Source organism: Acanthaster planci, linkage group LG14 (genome assembly GCF_054643075.1).
Source record: "Acanthaster planci isolate LZ-2023a linkage group LG14, COTS_SCS, whole genome shotgun sequence".
In the NCBI taxonomy this organism is placed as follows: Eukaryota; Metazoa; Echinodermata; class Asteroidea; order Valvatida; family Acanthasteridae; genus Acanthaster; species Acanthaster planci.
In genome coordinates this window covers 7,200,239-7,224,179 of record NC_141790.1, presented here as the reverse complement: position 1 = coordinate 7,224,179, position 23,941 = coordinate 7,200,239, and the positions used below count along the sequence as shown (strand labels likewise).

The following is a 23,941-nucleotide window of genomic DNA, read 5'->3' as shown; positions in this document are numbered from 1 at the left end:
GGGATTCATTCGGATCATTGAGGAATACTGTAAGGACTTTTCAAATTTCGTGTACATAAATATCCAGTGCAGTTGTTGCAGTACTTTCATTGGACGGTTCTTTTGTTTAATGAAGAAAATTTCATGTGAGCCGCATGTTTTGTGAACATTGCTCATTTCAGTACGGATTCTATTTTATAATGTCTTCCTTTCTTATTATAACAGGGCAACTGGATGAAGACAGCCTCTACAGCATATCTACACAGATTCATGCAGGTGAATGGAGGGGACTGGCAACAAGGCTTGGCTTCAGTGCTGCAGAAGTCTCCCACTTTCCAAGTGATCACTCCTTCACTGCAGAACAAATCAACCAGATGCTGGTCACCTGGAGAAACAGACAACCTGTTCATGTCAATCAGACAGAAACTCTCTGCAAAGCATTGAAGGAGGTTGGAAATGCACAACTAGCTGACAACTTGACAGGTAAGTTATAGTGTGATAGGTAAGCAACATTTGTGTTTTATGGATGATCTGAAGAGTTTGTGTTCATTATGAGATTCACCAGAAAGTCTGTAAGTAGTTGTGATCTTTAAAGAGGATATTGTTTTTGTAGCATTTACTTTTATGTGGCATAATCCTGATTGAACTCTGACTTATAATTATCACCCAGGTTTGAAACAGCAAGTTACTATTAATATTGGAGTTGGTAAACTTGAATTTGTGTAACTGACTCCTTTTTCACTGTCCAAAAGGTAAACTAAACATTACAAAGGCAATTTTTAGAAATCTCCTTTCTTTGAAAGTACACGTATGCAATAATGAAATGCATAGTGATGGGTGCATGCAAGAAGGAAGGGAATTTGTTATAAAATTATGAAATCCAAAAACTGTCCTAATGCAAAGATATTGAATACTCTCTTTTCAGAAATATTTTTAGCAATTAATACAGGTTGGTGTGATTTTAATGAATTTAGAGCAGTTAAAAGACATGGTTGTTTGCACAGAATGTAGTCACAAACGTTGTAATGTGTTTTGTTTTATTTGATACTTTATCAGAGAATCAACCAAATACCGGTACATTCAAGAAAGCAACTACACAGAGGACTGTCTCATGCTCACAGCCACCAGGTACTAACCAGTGTTTGAGGTACCTTGTGCTTTCTTGTGTGGAAAATAATCACTTTGAGGTTACTTTTGCTAGAAAGGTAATTGTGAGAACCTTACGTGTCCATGTTACAGTGCAGTTTAGATTCAACTGCATGTCGTCCATTGTCGTTTTCTTCACAACAGGGGAGTTGGATGATAGCAGTCTGTATGACATAGCTGAACAGATTGATGCAAATGAATGGACAAGACTTGCTGCAAAGCTTGGCTTCAACCAAGCAAGGGTCTCTCACTTCAAGGACAATCATACTAATGTTCGTGATCAAATCAATGGGATGCTGGTTGCATGGAGGAAGAAACAACCAGGTGATGTCAATCAGAGAGAAGCTCTCTGCAAAGCACTAAGGGAAGTTGGGGACATCAATCTTGCTGATAAGCTGAGTGGTGAGTATGTAAATGTTAGGATAAGAGTAACCTACATGTATGTCAGTATTGTATTTGGAGAAACTTTATCTGCTTATACACTGACATTCCATGTATCTACCTAGATACCTTTTTCTAAATCATGACTTCAGAAGCTTTTTAACCACTTCCTGCCGGGCAACTTGTTTTTGAAGTACTTAGGCTTTATACACAAAGCCGGGGGTGGGCCCAAAACTGGACAAAAGAGTTGGGCCTTGTAAAAAAACACTGCGCTTGGCACAAAAGACCAGGCAGCTGGGCATTACTAACATTTTTTCACTCTCAATAGTGGAGATAATCCAGCCATGTTTTGATACCATATACCAAGGTTTGGGGCATTTAGAGCGAGCGGATTACCTCTGAGACAAAAGCATTCCACCACCGCAGGGATGAGCCACACAGCACCGCTGCACGCTAATCTGGCCCTTATTGAAAAGAGGTCAGCAGTGCACTGTTCCCGGTTTCCGGAACAAAAGAGTCTCACATAACACGGCACAATTTGAGCTCTATTTACAAGGCTGTGGGCCTGGCTGAAAAACTCGGGTGTCAGTGATGGCCGCCTGTCAACTTGGAGTAGTGCCCAAAGAGTCCTTCCTTTGTGTTTAAACGTCCGTTAAAAGAAATGATGAATTTTTGAAGAATTTTGAAAACTGGAAATCTTTAAAATGACCCCTATGTGTGCACTGCATTTTTCAAAGCACCTGGCAGCAAGTGGTTAAAGATTAGGTCAATGATGGAGGACATTTTTCTGAAAAATCTCTTTATGTAGATATATTACAGAGACAAGGTCTTTCGTACAGTCTCGACTGTGTGTGGTTTTAAAAGTTAGGTGTACATTTCTTATGAACTCTGGAAATACTAAATTTTAGTTACAGCTGTTGAACTGTGAACACGAATATCGTAGAAACTCACAATGAAATTTGTGAGGGAAATGTGAGGAAATTTGTTCTGGGGCTATTCTGTGGAGGGTGGCATCCACCAACAAGACAGTTCTTAGACATGCCATGGCTTTGGTCGTTTGTGACTGGTTTTATCTACCGCAAAGCTCTGCTGCTACTGACTGTAGCTGGGCCAAGACGTCTACAGTGCGGATTCCATGCATTGAATGGTGCCAGCCTGCATTGCCATGCCTTCATATGCTTTTGTATCATCATGTAAGATTACTGCATGGACCGTGCAGCACGGAATGATTAAAATACGCCGCCATAACTGCTCCACGTATCATGTCATACTTTGGCCAATTTGCATGCCGCCCTCAATGACGATTTTTCAGACAGATGACGACTTTTTTAATTATCCAGCCTGAAAAATGAGTTTCTAAAAATCCTTTTTATACTTGATTGGATGGCAAGAATCCTGTTTATTTGGGTTTAGTATGTTTTCAGTTACTCATAAGCCAGATATGACACAAATGCCCTCCATCATGGAACAGCATCTTTCTTTAAGGGAAGTAAAGTCCAAAATCTGTTCTTTCACAGTGATACAAATATATTTGTAAAATGTAGACATAGTTGCTTCCATAACAAATTATTGTACCCCACTACCAAGGCTGAAATACTGAAAACTGAGCCAAAATAGAAGAAACTCAAATAGATTTTGATATTGCTTGAATAATTTTGATAGGTCGTTGAGTAACAGTAGGCCATGATTTGCTTGTCAAAATGCCTACAACAAAATGAGTACCAAAATACCATAGTTTGAAAAACTGCATTAATTGACTAAATTTATATTTCTTTGTGGATCGTATATGCAACAATATGACAATAAAAATGCACACCTGTCATATTGAATTGGGCTTTTGAACAGTTGTGGGAAAGATTCAATTTAGTCACAATGGTCCCTCTGAGTTTCTTATCAGAAACTTGGAATAATGTGTTCTGTTTCTTTGTGAAAATTCACTCTTAGAGTACAGTGCGTCTGATGTCCAGTCCCTGAATGCTGCCAGTATCTGTGAAGATGAACTGAAGTCACACTACGATGAGACAGGTAGCTTTGTACAGATGAACCCATGGTGTGATGATCTCAAAAAGCACAACATGGACATGTGCACCAAGTTACAGCTGATCACTGGTGAGGGAAAAACAGAATGCACCTTTGTATCCTACGAGGATATGTTCCTGCTGAAAACAAAAGAAGGTAAATTGATCCCAATAGCTGTATTAAGTGGGCTGGCTGGTAGAGGAAAGACCACTCTTTTTCACAAGATTGCGTATGATTGGGCAGTTAGCTCTTGCGAGGTCTTACAGAAGTATAAACTGCTCTTCCTGTTGAAAATGTGTGATCTGAAGCAGGAGTCGGATCTTATTGATGCAGTCTTTGACCAACTCTTAGCAGAAGACACAAGTGTAGACAGGAATGCTCTGGGGTCATACATCAGGATGAATTCTGGCAAAGTCCTCATTCTCTTGGATGGCTTTGATGAGTTGAGGACCACTTCCTTCAACAAATGCTCATTTGGTTCCATACTGAAAATCCTCAATCGTAGGATGTGTAGAGGTTGCACCGTACTTGTGAGTACCCGCCCCTCCCACTTAGACAGATTGACAACAAAGGAACTGATTCAACCACCATTCACACATGTCAGGGTCATAGGATTTCTTGAAGAAGAGTATGTGAACAAGTTTTACTGTGATGAACCTACTAAGGCAGAGGGGCTTCTGACAAGGATTAGATCCTCAAACCTTTTGTCAGTTTTGGCAGAGAGTCCCATGTTGCTTCTCATGATGTGTTCCCTGTGGAGTGAAGATTCTGAATTTCCAGAAACAATGTCAGGCCTATATCGTAACGCAGTTGATGAAGTTGGAAAAAGAAAGGATGTGTCAGAACAAGAAATAAACAGGGTGGTGATTAAACTTGGCAAGGTTGGTTTGCAAGGTCTCCTTTTTCCAGATCAAGTGCTGTCTTTTAAAGACAGTGACTTTGAGCCAGGTGTGCTTAGCCTTGCTCTAAAAGCAGGTATTTTGACCACACAGAGAGTCCTCAAGGGACGAGTCCCCCACAGCAGTGTGCAGTTCATTCATAAGACATTCCAGGAATTCTGTTCTGCTTTATACCTCCAGAACTTGTGTGAAGTAGACAGACAAGAATTTCAGAAGATTCTGAGTGAAATTGTGTCAAAAAGCCCAGTGGATTTTGAATATCTTCTGTGCTTTTGTTGTGGAGGAAATGAGGCATGTACATTTGAGATACTGAATGTGTTTCTGGAGAAGTGTAAGAATCGTTTGTCAGTTGAGGATAGGGTGGGTCAGTTGGCACTTCACTGTTACTTTGAAAGTCAGTGTACGTACCTACCACCTGAGAAGTTCATACTAGCAGTCTTATGTGATAGCATCAATCTTTGTGATCTTGATGTTGATACATTGCTTTCAGTGACATACTTTCTGAGATGTGTTGCAGAGGACAGAGGCAGTGCTTACCTTAATAAAGTAAAAATACTAAGGATTTTGAACTACAGGTGGAGAAGGTCTGCCACAGATTTGGCCGTTGCTGTGAGTGCAATGAAAAGCCTGAATGAGGCAGAATTCATTGATAACTTAACTAGTGAAATGGTAGCACCTGTCATGAAGTCTCTCTGTGATCTAGCCAAATTGGTGTCATTGGATCTCTTAAATCACAATCTGGATGATACAGCAGCATTATGGGGAATGCATTTAAAGGAGCTCAAGCCCCTGCAGAGACTGTACTTGAGTAGCTGCTCATTGAATGGACAGGACATGATACATGTTGCTGAGTCACTCAAGGATCTACCCAATTTTGCTGGATTGGATGTTTCTTGTAATAACCTTGGTGGTACAGCAGCATCATGGGGAATGCATCTGAAGGAGCTCAAAACCCTGCAGAGGCTGAACTTGAGGAACTGCTCATTGAATGGACAGGACATGATACATGTTGCTGAGTCACTCAAGGATCTACCCAATTTCGCTGGATTGGATGTTTCTTGTAATAACCTTGGTGGTACAGCAGCATCATGGGGAATGCACTTGAAGGACCTCAAGCCCCTGCAGAGGCTGGACTTGAGGGGCTGCTCATTGAATGGACAGGACATGGTACATGCTGCTGAGGCACTCAGGGATCTACCCAATTTGGTTTCATTAGATGTTTCTGGTAATAACCTTGGTGGTACAGCAGCATCATGGGGAATGTATCTGAAGGAGCTCAAACCCCTGCAGGAGCTGGACTTGAGTAGCTGCTCATTGAATGGACAGGACATGGTACATGTTGCTAAATCACTCGAGGAGCTGCCCAACTTGGTTACATTGGTTGTTTCTGATAATGCAGACCTGGCTGGTACAGCCACTTCATGGTGCTTGCCTTTGAAACATGCAAAGGCCCTGCGGGACCTGGAGCTCTACAGCTGTGAGCTGACAGAAGATAAGGAACACCTTCATGATGCACTTGGTAACCTAGATGAAATGTTCTAAGGGGATATTGGTTGGTAATTGACAGGAGAAGCTGGATTTTGCCTGTAAAATTTCAGTGACAAGTAGATATGAAATATCATACAAGCTAACACTGAAAGGTTTAGTGTGTGTGCTGTGTGCTTGGATGAAAAAAAAAACACATTAAGAGCTGGTGAGCCTTTGACCTTGTGAGGTGCATTGACCAGTGATTGTGAATGATGGTCCTTGTTGCCGTTGTTAGCTTGGTCATTGAAGCGTAGGAAGTCAGAGTAGGAAACAGGGCAAACAAAAATAATCCGCACATCGGCTAGTGGCATTTGGGTACCTGTGGATGTTGAAAATCTTGTTTTGTTTGGGGTGATTGGCACTTTCCAAACTAGTAATGATGAGTGAAGGCATTTGAAACCTTGCCAGAAAGTGTTACATGTAATCATCATGTTGACCATGTGAGAGGTGAGCTGGTCTGACTTTGGACCCTGTTAACCGCTGCTGTGACAGACTCGATGATTGTCTTGTGTCCATAAGTAATGTACAATGCTAGGCAAAATGGGTCAACAGGAAACACTGTGATGCCAGCTTGGGAAGATGCCCTACTCTCCTACCTTCCTCAGATGGCTTGGTATTTTTTGGTAGTTGAAGAAGCCTTTGCTGACATGAGTAAAGTTTTTTGGTTGAATCTGGTCAGACTGTGTAAGATCACCGTCAGTTGTGAGGGGAATCTTTCCTTGACCATGCCTCAGCTGCTTTGTGTTTCCCTGAGGGAGTGAGTTCCAGTCATCCATCACCTTCTGACGGTACACACTCAGCCTGTCAGCTGTGAGATGATCTTTCTTTGACCTCGTCTCTGCTGCTTTGTGTTTCCCCTGGGGGAGTGAGTTCCAGTCATCTAACACCTTCTGGTGGAACCCACTCAGCCTGCGAGGTGTGAGGGGATCTTTCCTTGACCAAGTCTCGGCTACTTTGTGTTTCCCCTGGGGGAGTGAGTTCCAGTCATCTACCAGGCATTGACTGAACACATTCAGTCTATCAGTTTGGAGATCTCCATATATCATTCTACAGTAAAATCTTGACAGGTGGAAGCCCATTAATTCGAAACTCCGTTTACCTCGACGTCTTTCTGTTTTCCCGACAAAAGAATAGGCCTTTATGTACAATAAACTATCCGTAACTCAAAACGTCAATACCACTAAAGCCGCATATCTCAAAGTTTTAGCAGGCCAGTTAAAAATGGCCAGTTTGAATGAAAAAGTGAAGCATTTTATGTTTTGAAAGAGGTGCTTTTCCCTATTGCAATTAAAAAATGGATGGTCGAACAAAATCAATCTGTAATTTTTGACATTAAAAATGGACATTGATTTTCATTACATAATAGAAATCACCGTCTGGCCTCAATCCAGTTACTTTTGCAGCTTTCACACTGAAACACATGAAAAGCAGGCAATGGAGTAACGGCATGTATGTAACACCATCTAGGAAGCACCCCTCTTATGTAATAGTAACTTACTGGCCCCCTTTGTTTTGTGCATCAAAGCAATTTCTTGTACAGGAAATGTAGAAAGTAATTGTATTGCTATTTGTACTCTGTTAATTATTAGAATTACTGAGGAGATTTCCCTTAAAACCAGCAATTTGACTGTAATAATTGTAATTAATGGCAGTGAGGTCATTACTCATTGGAATATTGATCAAGGATATGTTTCTGCAGAACCAGGATTTCTCTTTTTATGATAATCAAAGAAAACACTGCCACATGCATGAAGTTAAAATAGAAACAAGTCAAAAGGCTGTTATCTTTGCTACTGGATTTTGATATCATTTGTAAATAGTCTAACAATGAGTCAAGATTGGTGTTTGTAAATAGTGCACAATCTTGGAACTTGCCAGAACATGAATTTAATTTACGCAGCTCAAATTGGTTTATTTACTTATTGCTGGCAACTGTTGAGCAAGACTGACCACTAAAGTCAACTATCGCACGTGTCATTGCACTATCAACTCTAAGCTAACAGGGTCATGCTGTGGATATACTGTGCACATAAATGTATGCATTCATGTAACTCACTGGAAAGCAATGTGATGTGACATGTCAACTAATTATAAATTAAAGATCTGATGTGTAAAACTTGTGCCCATTGAATGTGATGTCAAATAATTTTCTTTGGGGTTAATTGTTTAACATAATACTTGTGGACTGACATAAAAATTCAAGGGGAGCAGCTAGGATCTTGTATTTTCTGCCCTCAGTGGACCAAATTGGAATTATGACCTGTTGTAACAGCCAAATATTTAGTTTTAAATACATTTGTACATGAAATTTGACTTGTGATAACCTTTCATGATTTATGATTTTTGCATTGAATTCAGTAATGATTGAGAGGTATATTTGGTGAGTTTCTATGTAAGATTTGATTGTTTACAAATGATATATGCCAATTTCTTGGACAGCATTCTAGAATTCTAAGGTGGAAAGCTTGCGGTAGCACCATGCAAGGATACGATCTCTTGTGAGTCTGTATGGTTCTGAAAAGAACCGTGAGGAACTCAACGTTTCAGACAGTATGCTCTGTCCGTCGTCAGGAGACTGAAGAGATGCCGACATGGAGTGAGGCTTATAAGCTGACTGGGAGTACTGGGGTGTGACGTTTCCTACTGTGTAGTCAGGTGGAATGAGGATGCAGCTGGTGGATCCACCTGGGTACTGATGCATGTCAGTTGGTGATGGGCTGTGGCGGGGAAGGTATAGGAGACCTATGGGCCAGGAGAAGCCGATGTCTTAAGGCACGGTGGGGTGTTTGGAGATTTCCAAGGCTTCTCTAATGCGTCTTGGGTACTACTGTTCGGTGCTAGCGATGCGGTGGGCCTCTTCCCAGTTCATGGTTTGGTCTTCGGCGTGGGAATGCTTGATGATGGCTGACTTCTAAATGTCCCCCTTTCTGTCATGGGCTTTGTGTTCTTTGATCCTGGTAGGGAGGTCCCTACCAGTTCCTCCGACTTTGCCACACTGGCAGGGGATCTTGTATACACCTGGTCGGCGGTGTGGATCTTGCCTGTCCTTATGGGAAGTCAGCATCCCGTGGATCTTGAGGGGAGCTGTGTGGAACACCTTGATGTTGTGCTTGCTCGGGATACACTGGATGTGGTGGGAGGTACGTCCTAGGTAGGGGAGAGTGACAGAACTAGGGGCCTTATCTAGTTGGCTTTGGGTATAGGGGACCCTACGGCTGGGAGGGGGACTTGATCTTGGGTCTTGATCTGCTTGGGCTGGTATCTAACACAACGGACGCTTGGGATGGTATCTTGAGCTCCCCTCAAGATCCACGGGATGCTGACTTCCCATAAGGACAGGCAAGATCCACACCGCCGACCAGGTGTATACAAGATCCCCTGCCAGTGTGGCAAAGTGTACATCGGAGAGACTGGTAGGGACCTCCCTACCAGGATCAAAGAACACAAAGCCCATGGCAGGAAGGGGGACTTTGAGAAGTTAGCCATCAGCAAGCATTCCCACACCAAAGACCACACCATCAACTGGGAAGAAGCCCACCTCATCGAACAGTGGTACCCAAGACGCATTAGAGAAGCCTTGGAAATCTCCAAACACCCCACCGTACCTGAAGACATCGGCTTCTTCATCAGCAACATCTGGCAGCCCCTGCTCACCTCCCAGTCTGATGGTTCCTCTATACCCTAGCCCCCCCTGCCACATCCCATGACCAACTGACATCCACCAGCTGCATCCTCATTCCCCCTGACTACACAGTAGGATCCGTCACACTCCAGTACTCCCAGTCAGCTTATAAGCCCCACTCTGTCGGCATCTCTTCAGTCTCTTGACGACGGACAGAGCATGCTGTCCGAAACGTTGAGTTTCTCACGGTTCTTTTCAGAACCATACAGACTCACAAAGAGATTGTTTCCTTGCATGGTGCTACCGCAAGCTTTCCACCTTAGTTGTCTGTCACCATGAATAGCTTGAAATACCGTTCTAGGATTCTGTTGAGATTTTTATAAACTGAAAGACAGCGGCACAGTGATTTGTGCTTTTGACATAAGGAGGGATTTCAGTTGAACTCCAAACTTTAAGGAAACCAAACAAAACAGTTCTCAGTGACAGGGTTTGGCTATGTGCATCAGTATCGTTGGCTACAAAATAAAAAGTATTAACATTTAGAGACTGGGTCCTTTCAGGGCACAAATATCACTAAAATATTTCTGATGCCTTTCCTGCAGAGACCAAACTATCAAAATGAGGGTTAAATTGCTGGGTTTTTGTTTGTTTGTTTTTTTTTGCCTGTTGCACATACTCGGAGAGAACTGAAAATTCTCACCTTTGGAATTCCAAAGTTTGATTTACATGTGTGGCGGAAATGGCAAAGGAGGGGGGGTTGTCTCAGATGCATGTCAGGACTCAAACAAAAGGAAGTGGGGGGAGATCACTTTTTTCGAGCCGACACCTCCGATGATAGCGCTGCCAGCAGGCAGAAAATTTATAGGCCCTAAACCTCCGGAGTTCCGCCTCACCGGCTTAGTAATTTCGAGATCTAAGACAAAGATTCGCCGTCAAAATATATGACCAAGTGAAGAGATAAGTCGAGCAATTAAGAGTGTAAGATTTTCCTAAGGACAGACAGTCTACTGAAGGAATTTACAATGCAGACCAGTTTCAGAACGACTCAACAATAATAATTGAATTCAAGTCTGACAACATTGAGAAAACGAGGGCAAGAATGAAATGAGAATAATTTTATACAAAGTTAATTTGTACATTATACAGCTAATAAATGCCCATGAACCCAGTTGATTGAGTGCGCTCCAACGACTTCATTGCAATGCGAGTACGAGCAAAATATAAACAATCGTCGTAAGAGTGTAGAGTCTAGGCAGCAAGTCTAGGCAATGGTAGATCTTGAAATAGGCCTAGGCAACCAAATGCATATGCTCCTCAACAATAACTCTCTTATATATTGTAGCGTAGGCACCGACCAACTGATAGAGGGCACCAACATGTAACCACAATGGTGCCGTGCAGTGGAGCCCCTGCTGGTTGGACCCTATAGCCTGCGGCACCGACGCAGTAGGTTTGTTTTGTTTTGGCGGCGTTGCTAAGGACATGAAAGTGCGTGTTTGGCAAGAGTCCGACTAGGTTGTTTTACGAGATAAACGGTGGACGACGCCCGTGAAAACCAGAAAAATCCTGTGTGCCATGATTTTTGTCAGGAGTAAGAGAACCCATCGACTGCACACGTTACAATATCCTTGATAACTCTAGGCACCACCTAGGCCTCTCTTAAATCTTAAATAAATATCACTAGGGAACTCCTTTGCCTGTCTTCAGTCTAATTGCCACAAGGTCTGTGTAACAAAAGGTAACAATACAGTGATGAAGACAGAGTGTATTTGTTCATAAAAAACAGCTTTATGTTCACTAGTTTTGTATGATGACACATATATATTGTCTTACAAATGATGAGAAGGGAAGATGCATTTTTGTAACATTTGACCTGAATCATGAAGCTTGCCTGCCATTCACATGGTATATTTTTCTGTCTCTGATCACTGGCAACTGTGGAATTATTATCGTCCAACCATAACCTGTTGGACGGGTGGTCAACTGCTGTCATTGTCCTAGCCTGTTCTGGATTGCGCTGGTCCCTGTGGTTCTCTGTTGGGTTTGGCTGCTTTCTCAGAGGAGCACTATCACAAACAAATACGAAACTGCAGTATGAGTAGTAGTAAGGGCAGTGGGGTCGCTAAGATAGAGGATGACAAAGGTTCTGTCCTTGATGACCTGAACTGCTCCAGAATGGAAGTTCAGAGGCTCAAGTGGGAATGGGATTGTCTCTCCGCTGAGCTAGAGGCTGTCAAAAAAAGATCACAACCTGAGATTGTAAGTGAGGTATATACACCCTAAGGGTGAGGATATACCTCGTCTGAAAGTCGACTCAGAAGTCAACTGGAAGTTGCCAGAGGATACCTCAGGATATTCCTCATTGAAGGCATGAGACCATTCCAACATTGGTATATCACTGGAATTTGTTTGGAGGGAGGCAGGACAGCATGGGAGTATACCTCAGACGAGGTTAACTCCAACACCAGTAGTTAGCCCTTGCACTAATCCCGTTGTAAGCAATGAGGACGATGGCAGAAGGGAACGAGGGCTAGATTGTGACTCGCTCAGGTTTGCAACTACACAGAAGGTGACAATGACAAACAAGGTTGTTGGTGAGGTTGACTGGTGAATCACGGTTAGTCGGTGGTGAGGTTCCTGGTAAACCTCAAAGTAAGCCGCACAGACCTTCAATTACTACCAACGAATACAATGGCAAAGTTCTGTAGAACGATTATTACCAACATTTTGAGGCATAAAGGAAGGTGAATCTGTGGAGTGAGGAATGGGCAGCCAAATTTCTGGCTGCTAGCTCTCCAGGGTGATGCCCTGTGAAGTCTTGGCGATGGCTCGAAAAAGTTTACTTATGGTGAACTTGTTAAGGTGTTGGAGAGAAGATTCAGCCCTGGTTGACTGGCCGAAAACTTGGTGGAGTTAAGACATCTTGAACTAAGTATAACCAGGGTGAGTTTTCGTATTGTTTACTCTTACCGGACACCGGTTCCTGCTAATTTTTCTTCTCTTCTTGGTCACGCTCCACCTTTCTATAGGTGTACGCTGTAGTGCAGGTACTGTGCGCGGCGGTGCTCCTTTTTCAATCTCTTGCCCGCAAATATTTATAGCGCCCTCTAGCGATTCACAAAACTTTTTTTTGTCACTGCGCGCATCTCCAAAATTTAGCAATGTCGTTCTTTTGTTTAAATTGAATACCGGGCATTCATTGACGTCGACTTAAATACTGGGCATTGTTGGGTGTCAGCTGCGTACCGGGCATTCTTGGGTGTCAGCTGCGTACAGGGTATTCATTGACGTCGACTTAAATACTGGGCATTCTTGGGTGTCAGCTGCGTACCGGGCATTCTTGGGTGTCAGCTGCATACAGGGTATTCATTGACGTCGACTAAAATACTGGGCATTCTTGGGTGTCAGCTGCGTACCGGGCATTCTTGGGTGTCAGCTGCGTACCGGGCATTCTTGGGCTTCGTTGAGTTAACTTGTAAAGTGACGCAGTAGCAGAAGGCTGATTTCGATCTAGCTACCACAGCTATTGCACGTCTACCTGTTTGCTGGTGCATCTACAAAAATTTTGTGCAGCACTTTCTCTCATTTCTGCCGCACATGTCAGAATACTAAGCCTGATTAAATCATTTCCATATTATGGTCACCTTTAATTTTGTGTTTGCAGTTAGCTGATTAACTCTTGAATATGTTTAAAACATTTTCCAAATAGCTGTTTTGAAAAGATAGACATTTCCTTATCATGAGACTCCGGATTTATCCAACCCTGAATGTTAGACTAGCTAGCTTGACTACCTTATAACGTCAAGTTGTCACCCAATCAAATTGCTTTGACATGGTGTGTTTTGTATCGGATTAGCTATACTTGTTGTGAAGTTTCCCTCGTTGCCCAAACTGAAGCACATCTGAGGATACTGCGGACCCAGCAGCTGATCACTTGTGATAATCTGTCCTATCAAGGCAGCCATTCACAATCTTTCCCAGAAGACCTTGCCTTTTTGAAATTCCAAACTGTTTTTTTGCAAACAATAATTTGAGCCTCAACAGGTCAAATTTGTCACACAAATAGAATGAGTCCTAAACTTCCTTTCATTCTAAGCTCACATTTTGTACGTATTCTGAGTGAAACAAGTAGCCTGCTTTTTGCAATGTATCTTCTTTTACATTTATAATTCAAATTTAATGTTGATGGCTAGTAAGCTTGATTCTTTTGTTTGTTCTGTTGTTCCAAGCAGTGGTCAATAAACAATGGTAAAGTTACCAGGAACTTCTGTTACCTGCTGAATTTTGTTGTTTACATTTTGTTTTGCCTTTTCTAGTTCTGCCCCCCCCATCAGGAACTGCAATTTGAGTAATGTGAACGCCGACCTCTGTTGCCACAGGATCAATGACTAGTACAAGGAAGTATCTCGCCTTAATTTACCAACTTCATGATAGCCAGAGATTGCAGTTGAATCTTCTAATTTTTGGTTAAAAAGTCTCGTTGATGAGTCCATACGTACATTATAGTCTATGTGTAGTATCAACCTTGTCAGTTTATGCTGTCATATGAAGGTAGGAACGTGACAGAGTGTTGAAGATGTTATGATATTTTTAGATGATGCTGTTTCCTTTCCATGCTTATGGTACGCCTCAACTATAGTATCAGTTCCAACTATGGTTTGGCCTGTCCCAACTATGGTTGGGCTCATCCCAACTAGAAGGGCTACAGTTGGGCCAGCCCAACTACAGCACAGAGGTCCTGTGTGCATGATGTGTCCAGCATGTGCCAAAGTCATGTCATCGGTCAAGTGTCATGTTATCGGCCATCGTGTAGATGAACAGTTGAAGTGCCACATTTTAGATGAATTGTGTCAAGAGTGAGCCACATTGATGACTTAGATAATGTTGAGACATTTCCCACAGACATTGACCAGCCCAACTGCGGCACTACAGTCATGACAGTTGGGACTGATAGTTGGGACTTGTGTTATAGTTGGGGCATAACACTTTCATTAGGTTCGACATTGCTCTATTGGTTCAAGAACTCGAAGTCACTACTTGAAGTACTCCGTCATATTCCGTGGGACTTAAACAAGGTTTACATGGTGTCATAACCCAATGGAGTTTTGGAATCTGATTTTTTTGGTTCACTGGTGTAAGTGAGCTATTAAATCAAATATTCCCGTCAGCCAAAATCAAATAATTAAAACTACTGATAATAGTATACTGTTTACAAAGTGGGATAACAAGGTTTCAGAGCATGAGATGGAGTATTTTTGCAAGAAATGAGAATTGCCCACCAATTTCTCGCTCCCAAGTTCCACCCAGAGACTGTCGCTCCATTCATGTCGTTCCTGTTTATCAGACTGCGCATGATCTGCATCTTGTTTCAACCATTTTCGGTGGCAGGGGGATCTTTCAGTCTTGCAATCGGTCACAGCTACATAGCATAGCTTATGTTGCATGTCCCTCCCATGGGTGTTTCCAGGTCACATCATGAAAACAATACAAGATGTCATTCCCACCACTGCTTTTTAAGAGGTATAGATTAATCAGGTTTGGTTTTTTTAGGGGAAAATTTGATTTTAAAGCTTTCTTACATGAATCATTTCATCACAAAAATCTAATTCCAAAACCCCATAGCATTATGACACTACGTAAACCGTGTTGGCTCAAGTATGATGGAGTTGTGACTTGGAGTTCTCAAAGTATTCCATGCTCTAACCATGGACCATTTGCCCAGGGATGTGCAACTTAAGCCCAGAGCTGGTTCAGTGCATGTTACGGCCGGCACAATATCAAAGCAAAACTTAAGTTGGATTATGTTACACTTTCTCTAATAATAAAACACATATTCCTGTCTACCACTTTGTTTTCTTGTATTATTTTAAGTCAGGTAACACCCTTTCTGAAAATATGCTGCTCAAGATTTTTCATCGTTTAATTAGGGAATTTTGCTTCATTAAAACTTCGTTTCTCATTGAAATCGATAAATGAAGGAGATATATTTTTATTCGTCAAAACAAATAGATTTAAGCACCACATCGGCGCGTCAGCATAACCATGGCTGCACTGTACATGCTGCAACGCGTGTCGTGGTCGCGAGTTTTTTCGAGAAAGTCGAGAGCGCCTCGGGGGTAATAACGATCCGTAACATGCATGGAACCAAGGTCACACATCTGTTTGCACTGGGGCCACTTGCAGTTGCACATCCCTGGGTATATGGTCCGTGCTCTAACGTAGCTCTACTGAGTGGAGCGTAGTACTCCTCTTACTCAAGTTTTGGATAGGATCGGTCATTCTATGTTCCATTCAGTAGAACTAGCTCTAATGTAGAACTGTAGGGAACAGGTCAATTTGTACATTGTAGGGCCTTCCTTGGGCAACTCTTTCCATGAACAACTCCTACATAAGTCAACATAATTGTACCAACTCGTACTTTTGCAGAGTCACACCTTGGACAACTTGTACCTCCAGTAAAGACAACTCATACCTTCGTGTACGAGACAACTCGTACTTTTACAGAAATCAGAGATTGCTCAGAGCTTATTATTATTGTAATTAATTTGAACAATAATTTGATATCTTAGTCAAGTGTTCATCAGGTAATTTGCTGTTTCAGCTACACTGCCTTCCCTTCACGCCGGTGGGTGACATTAATGTGAGATGTGTCCATGTTATGCACGTGAACGCACAGTCAGGCAACTGACGCGAGTCAGCGTGGCCAGCCGTCATTCCATGCAATTCGGAATTTTCATCGTGCAGTCTACTGTGATGATAGAGTGATGCCATGTTTTCATTTACATCAAAGTTTATAAAGTAATAAGAACTTTAATAAGTAAGGCAACCACCCCCCCTAAAAAATTAAAAACGAAACCAGAAACATTTCCAAAAGAAATCAAGACATGCTGTACATGTTACAAGTTTTTATTAAGTGCATTCCACCCCCCCAAAGTTACTAAACAAAGCCATCATTCCCCCTGCATAATGAAAAAGTCCAGTAACGTTCTCCCAGAGCCATTAATAAATTGAAGTTAGCGCTCTAGTTATATAGCTCTATGATTCTCATTCGGGTTTGCATTGTTTTGTACGGGCTTTCAACAATTTTAGGACATAAGTTCATTGAAATATAAGTGCGACACAAATGTACAATCGTCCAGAGAGATTCTGATTTGGATAGTCATTTAAAAGACCAATCCTCAGGTTGCAAATCCACAGAAACGGTCTTGAAGGGAATACACCATGGATGGGCAGATGTTAAGGTAATACAGTCAGCACTTAGAAAATCCCAAAATCCTGAACAAGCAAATTGAAATTTTGTAAAACGGTGTGAGATCAGGTGGGAAAACTCTCTCTACAAGCCTCGATATTTACAATTTTGGTACACCTACAAGTGGTTCATTTTAACCTTCAGGAATTTCAGACACTAATACATGTACGTAAAGCAAAAGTAAAATTACAAATTGAAAGGGAAAAAAGACCAATGGTTGCAACAAGACGCTGTAAATGCACCATAAAGCATCTGCATTTCCAGATGTGCATTGATGCATATATGATAATGTACAAATGTAAAACAAACATGTACACATGCATACAACCAGCATCCTGTGTAAAACAGCCAGCACTAAAAAATCCCTAGCTACAACCCAGTATCCAACATGTCCTCAGTCCAGCGTGGAAAACTTTACTCCAGATCATGTGTCAAAGCCGTTTTTATATCCACAACTTATACTTGTAAAACAAGTTTTTATTGTTATGATAGCGCCCTCTTTAGATTTGTTAAGGGCAGTCGTTCATGAGGTCTCTTTAATATGAACATGACCTAAGTCTGCATCATGTAATCGCACTGTTTTGTGTCCTTCCTTTGTCTCTGATATCAGACATTTCACTGACATCAGCCCTACTATATAGTGACTATTAACATAACGAAACATTTATTTATGTCATAGATTAAGTGCTCCGTCAGGTGTGAGATCCATATAAACTTACGGAAGACCCAATTTCAGTCATATTCCTGAATGTATTTGTAGCGGGCATAATATGAAAATTATGACACCTGCTTACATTATTTATTTGTTTACTAGTTTACGCCATTTTATTGTCAGCCAACCAGTGGAGATTAGTGCGTTTCCGGCTAAGTTAGCGAAAAGTTTTAACACGCTGTACAAAAATACAGATATCCTAAATCTAAAGGATACATATATTTAAAAACAACAAGAAAAACCCAGGGATTCTGTTTACACAGGATAATTATTAATTAACAATAAAAATAAATGGAGGGCGTAGCTTGAGGTTGCGTTGAAGTTGGGGGTGACTTGTCCTTGCTTCACTGGCACCAAGCTGGAGAGCCTGCAGTTGAAGGACTTGCGGTTCAAGGGGGGTTTGGATGAACTCTGAGGGCCGTTGGCTATGTGAAGATGGTGTGTAGGACTCGATTGCACAGTCTCTCCTTCCCCGGCTTGAGTCAATCAGGTGTGGGGAACACAATTCATGCGACTCTGCTTCAAGTCACTCCCTGTCCAGCAGTACATACAGCTCGATAGGCTCACTGAGGTTACCTTAGTGCCTCAGTACTAGCGGTGTCTTTGCCTAGAGCAGGACAGGGACGAATATGTAATTGTGGCAGGTTCAATGCAAGGAGAGATCACAGAGACAACAGAACAGTCTCTGTGGAGTCCAGTAGCCAAGTGCAGTGAAATACTAACTATACTAAGTAAAACAGTTGTATGGACTATCAAAAGTGAAAGTCCCTTTAAAACACTACACTGTGTGTAAGGTTGTCATGGTTACCAGTGCCGGTCAATGCCTTCGTCCACCTGGGTACCTCATTTATGTGTGTGGGTTGGTCTACACAGAAATGACTAAGGTGCTACAAGGACACTATACCAAGACCGGTGTCTTAGGAATTACAAGGTTACAACTGTTGCGGTCAAACTTTGGAAGTCTGAGTCCGGGAAATATGAGTAACTCATAATCAGGAGGTAAAAGTTAATTAAGATTAAACATTAAAATGTCAAAGTTCTGGGCAATCAAATCGATTTAAAGCAAAAGGAATACACATCAAAAGATTAAACACCCGGATATAAGAACTGAAATAGAATAAAGAAAAACTAACTATTGAATATATGGAACTATGGTAAAAACTAGATAAAGGTGAATCAAGTCAAATGATTGAAACTTATCAAGTAATAAAACACAGAAGAATGTTGCAAATTCAAAGACTTAACTTGTACAAGAGGGAAATATCCCTCTCTTCACTTTAGTCAAGGGAATGTAATTATTCAATGTATGCTAGAAGTAATATATCATAAAAACCTAAGTAAAATAATATTATACAAGTAATCCTAGGAATCACGTCTTTCTAAATTAAGTTTTACTTAATTTAGACAAGTCGCCAGAGATCTTTTACATGGAAATGGTAAACTTCCAAATCAATGGAAACTCATACAACAAGTTAAATTCATTTAGTGTTCTGGGACTAGGAAGTCAGAATGTTTGGACGGATCGTGGAAGATATCGCACAAGAAATGGTGTTTGTATCTGGAAACAACAGAACCTTAAACAGATGTCAACATGGATAGAACTTCTAAAATAGACTTTGGCTTGAATTAAGACGTGCACATTCGTTTACTCTTTCAGAGCATTCTCAGCAAAAATTACAATGACTGCAATTCAGAAACGCAATATGATATTGACCTATGACGACTTGGTCTAAACGTTGAAGAATAGACACTTCAATCTAGGCATAAAAGTAAGACAAAAGTATCATCAAACTCACCTAGAGCAGGACAGGGACGAATATGTAATTGTGGCAGGTTCAATGCAAGGAGAGATCACAGAGACAACAGAACAGTCTCTGTGGAGTCCAGTAGCCAAGTGCAGTGAAGGGTCACTGGCCACTGAATTTATCTGCTCCTCCTCAAGGACTCTTGTGGTTGGTTGCAAGTTCTGCTACCAACCTGCCCACACGCACTGCCAAGCAACCCACACATTTCTAAGAAACTGCATGACCTAACTCTGGGGGAGATGATTTCAAAAAAATGGGGGCACAAAATTCATCCTATTACATATTGTATACATTTGAAACCTTTAATGGGATGGTACTCATGTTTTATGAGGGTTGGAATGAAATCATAGAATAGAGTCTGGTTCACGTGATTACTCCTTTGCTGCAGAACAAATCAACCAGATGCTGGTCACCTGGAGAAACAGACAACCTGTTCATGTCAATCAGACAGAAGCTCTCTGCAAAGCATTGAAGGAGGTTGGAAATTCACAACTTGCTGCCAACTTGACAGGTAAGTTATAGAGTAACAGTTATGTTATTTTTATGAAACCTTTAATGGGATGGGACCAGGTGGTTTTGGGGGGTCAGATTGAAATTGTAGAATAGAATCTGGTTCTTTAAATGTCACATTTTCGACTGAATCACTGTGCTGGGGAATCTGACTGAAATTGGGTCCTCTTGCGAATACGGTCTGTAGAAGAATTTTCCATTGTAATATACCCACAATAGTTAGGCCAGCCCAATAGTTGGAGCTGTCCCAACTATAGTGGGGACGTATACAGTTATAGTACTATAGTACTGTTTGGCAATAACAAAATCACTATGACCAACACGCACAATTAAAATACATGCAGCGTATATGTATGTATGTTTTGTGACCTCTGTAATTGGAGCCTGATTGAATAGGAAATGTTGGAAATGGTTTGGATGAGGGATACATGTGATGTATGGATTGGACAAACTTGGTTGTTATATTACTGATTTGTGTAGTTATCTTAAACATCTACTTACATGTATGTATGTAAGCAAGTATTGCTGTGAAATGAAAATTGCTTACAGTGTGTGGGATAAACTAACCCATATGAGCCTGTGGTTTAACCACCAAGTTTTTCTTAGCCAGGTTTACATATCCTGTATTCATACCATTTCTAATGGTCCCGAATATTTAGAAGATGTCACCTTAGTTCTGACAAAAGAAGTTGGATGAAGTTCATCATTTCAAAATGAGTGCACATTCTCACCCTTAACCCCTTCACGCCGGGATGCGTTAAGACACGCCGTAAAAATTGAGATCCTCAGCCCGCTTTTCAGCTATTATTCTCGGCCCACGCTCCAGCGAACACGGTGAAAGAAGGCAGACCTGGCTCTTGTGTATATGGTAATTGGTCGTTGTGTGTAGCCCAGAAATGAAAAGACTGAACTCATAATCACCAGCTTCACAGTAGCCCCACTTTGAAAAGAGGCAACGGGAATGTGGAAGCTTGAGTAGAGCCACATGCCACCGAACAATCAGCCTTTTCACTTTGCAGAGCACACTGGGCCACAAACCGAGAATTTGTGGTTTGGCAGGTGGCCTTTGTGGCCAAGCGAGGCTGGAATTCTTGAAGTCGGCTTTCGGAAAGAAATTCCGGAAAGAAGGCGTTAACTATCCTAAGATTTGGGTCATTCTAGAAATTTGGGGCCCAAAAGTGTGACATATTTGTTGTCTTGTTACATCTGACCTTTGTAACTTGGCATGTCTGGGAATATCATTGAAATTAATTTCAAACTACTTGTAAATATTTGTTTGGCAGGTAATTTGCATCATTTTTCACTCTGGGAGATCAAAGAATATATTTTAACCTTTCAAAATCATCTGCCAGATATGACAGGGACACAGAAACCATTGGTCCCCAAATTTAAAGGATGTCCAATTTCTCAGAGACCTGTTTTTGTTAACTGCTTGCTACTATTTGATATGCTGTCACTGAGTTGCCAATTGACTAGATACAAAGACTTCATTAATTACCAACAGAATGGCTGACTGGGATGGAGGGGAGAGCCAGAGGAGATTAGGGAGACATCACGAAGCAACAGGTGATGTGTGTTATTCAAGTGGAGTATTGTGAAACTAAATACTTGTACTAACTTTGCTAAAGAAAGTGTTTGTTATCCTTGCCAACTTAAGCCTATCATGATTCATGCATGCTGGCAAATTTATGGTTCCCTAAAATAAAAAAACAGAATTGCACTGAAATGAGTTTGTAAAGTATACTTCCAATTTTTCACCATCTGAAATTGAGTTTTTTTTTTTCAATTTCACATAAACTTACATTCATGTTAAATCTTCATGTAATTTTCTGTGATGGGCCACAAAGTTTCCTGTTCTACATTTACCTCAAACATGGAACTCATTTGAATCATGGAGGAGTACTGAAAGGACTTGTCAAATATGTGTACACAGGTATCCCATCCAATTGTCTTTGCGGTAATTTAATTGGGTGACAGTGTTAGACCTTCACAAGACCACACAAGACCAGCGCAAGACCAACACAAGACCTTCAGTCGAAATTCAAGTCAATTCAAGTCATTCAAATGAACTGCAACAAAAGCATTCCTTTGTCATTGTTCACCCAGTTACTTGTGACTGGTCTTGTGCATGGTCTTATGTCTGGTCTTGTGATGGTCTCGACTACAACACTGTTGGATGACTTCATTGGTGTCATTAAAGAAAGTGAATTGGGCTGCATGTTTGTGAACATTGCTCATTTCAGTACAGATTTTATTTTATAATGTCTGCCTTTCTTATTATAACAGGGCAACTGGATGATGACAGCCTCTACAGCATATCTACGCAGATTCATGCAGGTGAATGGAAGGGACTGGCAACAAGGCTTGGCTTCAGTGCTGCAGAAGTCTCCCACTTTCCAAGTGATCACTCCTTCACTGCAGAACAAATCAACCAGATGCTGGTCACCTGGAGAAACAGACAACCTGTTCATGTCAATCAGACAGAAGCTCTCTGCAAAGCATTGAAGGAGGTTGGAAATGCACAACTAGCTGACAACTTGACAGGTAAGTTACAGTGTGATGGGAGAAAGCAATAGTTGTGTTATTTGGATGAGCTGAAGACTCTGTGTTCAATATTTATCTTTTTGTGAGATCCATAAAAAAGTTAGTAAGTGCAATCTTTAGGGAAGATGCCGTTTTTGTAAAATTTATATGACATAATCTTGATAGAACTCAGACTTGAAATTATCACCCAGGTTTGAAACAGCAAGTTTCTATTGATATATTTTGTTAATTTGGATTTTTGTAGCTATCATTTTTCACCGTCCAAAAGGGAGACTTAACATTGCAAAGGCAAGATTGTGAAATTTGTATTTTTTGAAAGTACATAACTAATGAAATACATAACCCTCCTTCTGTTTAAACCGTCAAAAACAGTCCAAAATTCTTTCCACTTGATTTGCCCTAGTCACACAGACACATATGAGGAATGTGACTGATTTTGACTGATTTTGACAACTGTGTCAAGAATGCATCTTTGCTTAGAAGGGAAAATAATGGGTTCATGCTTGAAGGAGGGACATTTGTTATAAAATCTCATTAAATCTTAAAACTATCCTAATGCAAAATTACATTGGAACTTTGAAGAAAAGGATATTAAATACTTTCTTTTCAGAAAGATATTTAGCAATCAATACATATAGTTGTATTTTTTATGAATAAAGAGCAGTTGGAAGACATGGTTGTTGAACATATTACAGTCACAAAGTTATACTTGATATTGTAATGTGTTTTGTTTTATTTGATACTGTATCAGAGAATCAACCAAGTGCATGCAAGCAACCAACCACACAGAGGGCTGTCTTATGCTCACAGACACCAGGTATGTGCACTAACCAATGTTTTAGGTATAATTTCTGAGTTACTTTTGCTAGAAAGGTCATTGCGAGAGCCTCACATTCTTCAGTAGGGGACTTAGTTGGAAAACAGGGTAAGTTGAAACATTCAGATTTTCTTCCACAGCTGGGATGAATTTTATGAAAAGCTGCTTCCTAGGGGTAGCCCTTAGCAAGAGCCATCCACCATATTGCCAGCAGCACTAATGTATCGATACATGTAGTTCTTAATTGGGAAAGGAAACATTTCTTGGTTCCTGCCGTGCGACTTATTTTGGTACGTATGTGTGCATTCATTGGACTTTGGAAGGACTCAACTGTAACGTTACAGTCAATGATTATTTATGTTAAATGTGGAGTACATGGTAAGTTTTATGCAGTCTGAATGTTGTATGTTGCAACATCGTGAGCCTTACAGGTAATTCTTAATTCTTTTTATTTCAAAAATTTCTATTGTGTACTGATTTACTGTCCAGCAAAGTGTTAAGTGGTTGAAAAATAATAATTTATACTTTAACAGGTATGAGTTGCATGCATTATAAGACTATTGAACCATTTTGCCCCACATTCAAAGGTAAATAGATATATTTTGCTTTCTTTCACATTTTCCATACCCTCCCCTAAAAATAGGTTTCGTGACATAGAATATGGTCGGTATAAGGAAAGAGGCATCAGTTATTATGTGGAGGGGTGTAAGTGAGAAAACCATGATGAACTC

At 41.0% G+C, this 23,941-nt stretch overlaps 1 protein-coding gene across 4 annotated transcripts in view; it reads left to right on the top strand.

Moving 5' to 3' along the window:
• Positions 1-405: 405 nt before the first annotated feature.
• The window catches only part of LOC110987957 (NLR family CARD domain-containing protein 4-like), a 41,869-nt gene continuing 18,333 nt past the window's right edge, over positions 406-23,941 (top strand). For 2 of the 4 annotated variants that reach the window (XM_022251129.2, XM_022251134.2), the window contains exons 1-4: positions 19,601-19,850; positions 21,354-21,415; positions 22,136-22,393; positions 23,145-23,210. In XM_022251129.2, the coding sequence (XP_022106821.2) occupies positions 21,355-21,415; positions 22,136-22,393; positions 23,145-23,210 (385 nt within the window). In that variant the 5' untranslated portion in view covers positions 19,601-19,850; position 21,354. Of the gene's footprint in view, positions 463-19,600; positions 19,851-21,353; positions 21,416-22,135; positions 22,394-23,144; positions 23,211-23,941 lie in introns of those variants that run through there. The other 2 variants (XM_087146145.1, XM_022251132.2) reach the window with 2 other exon arrangements.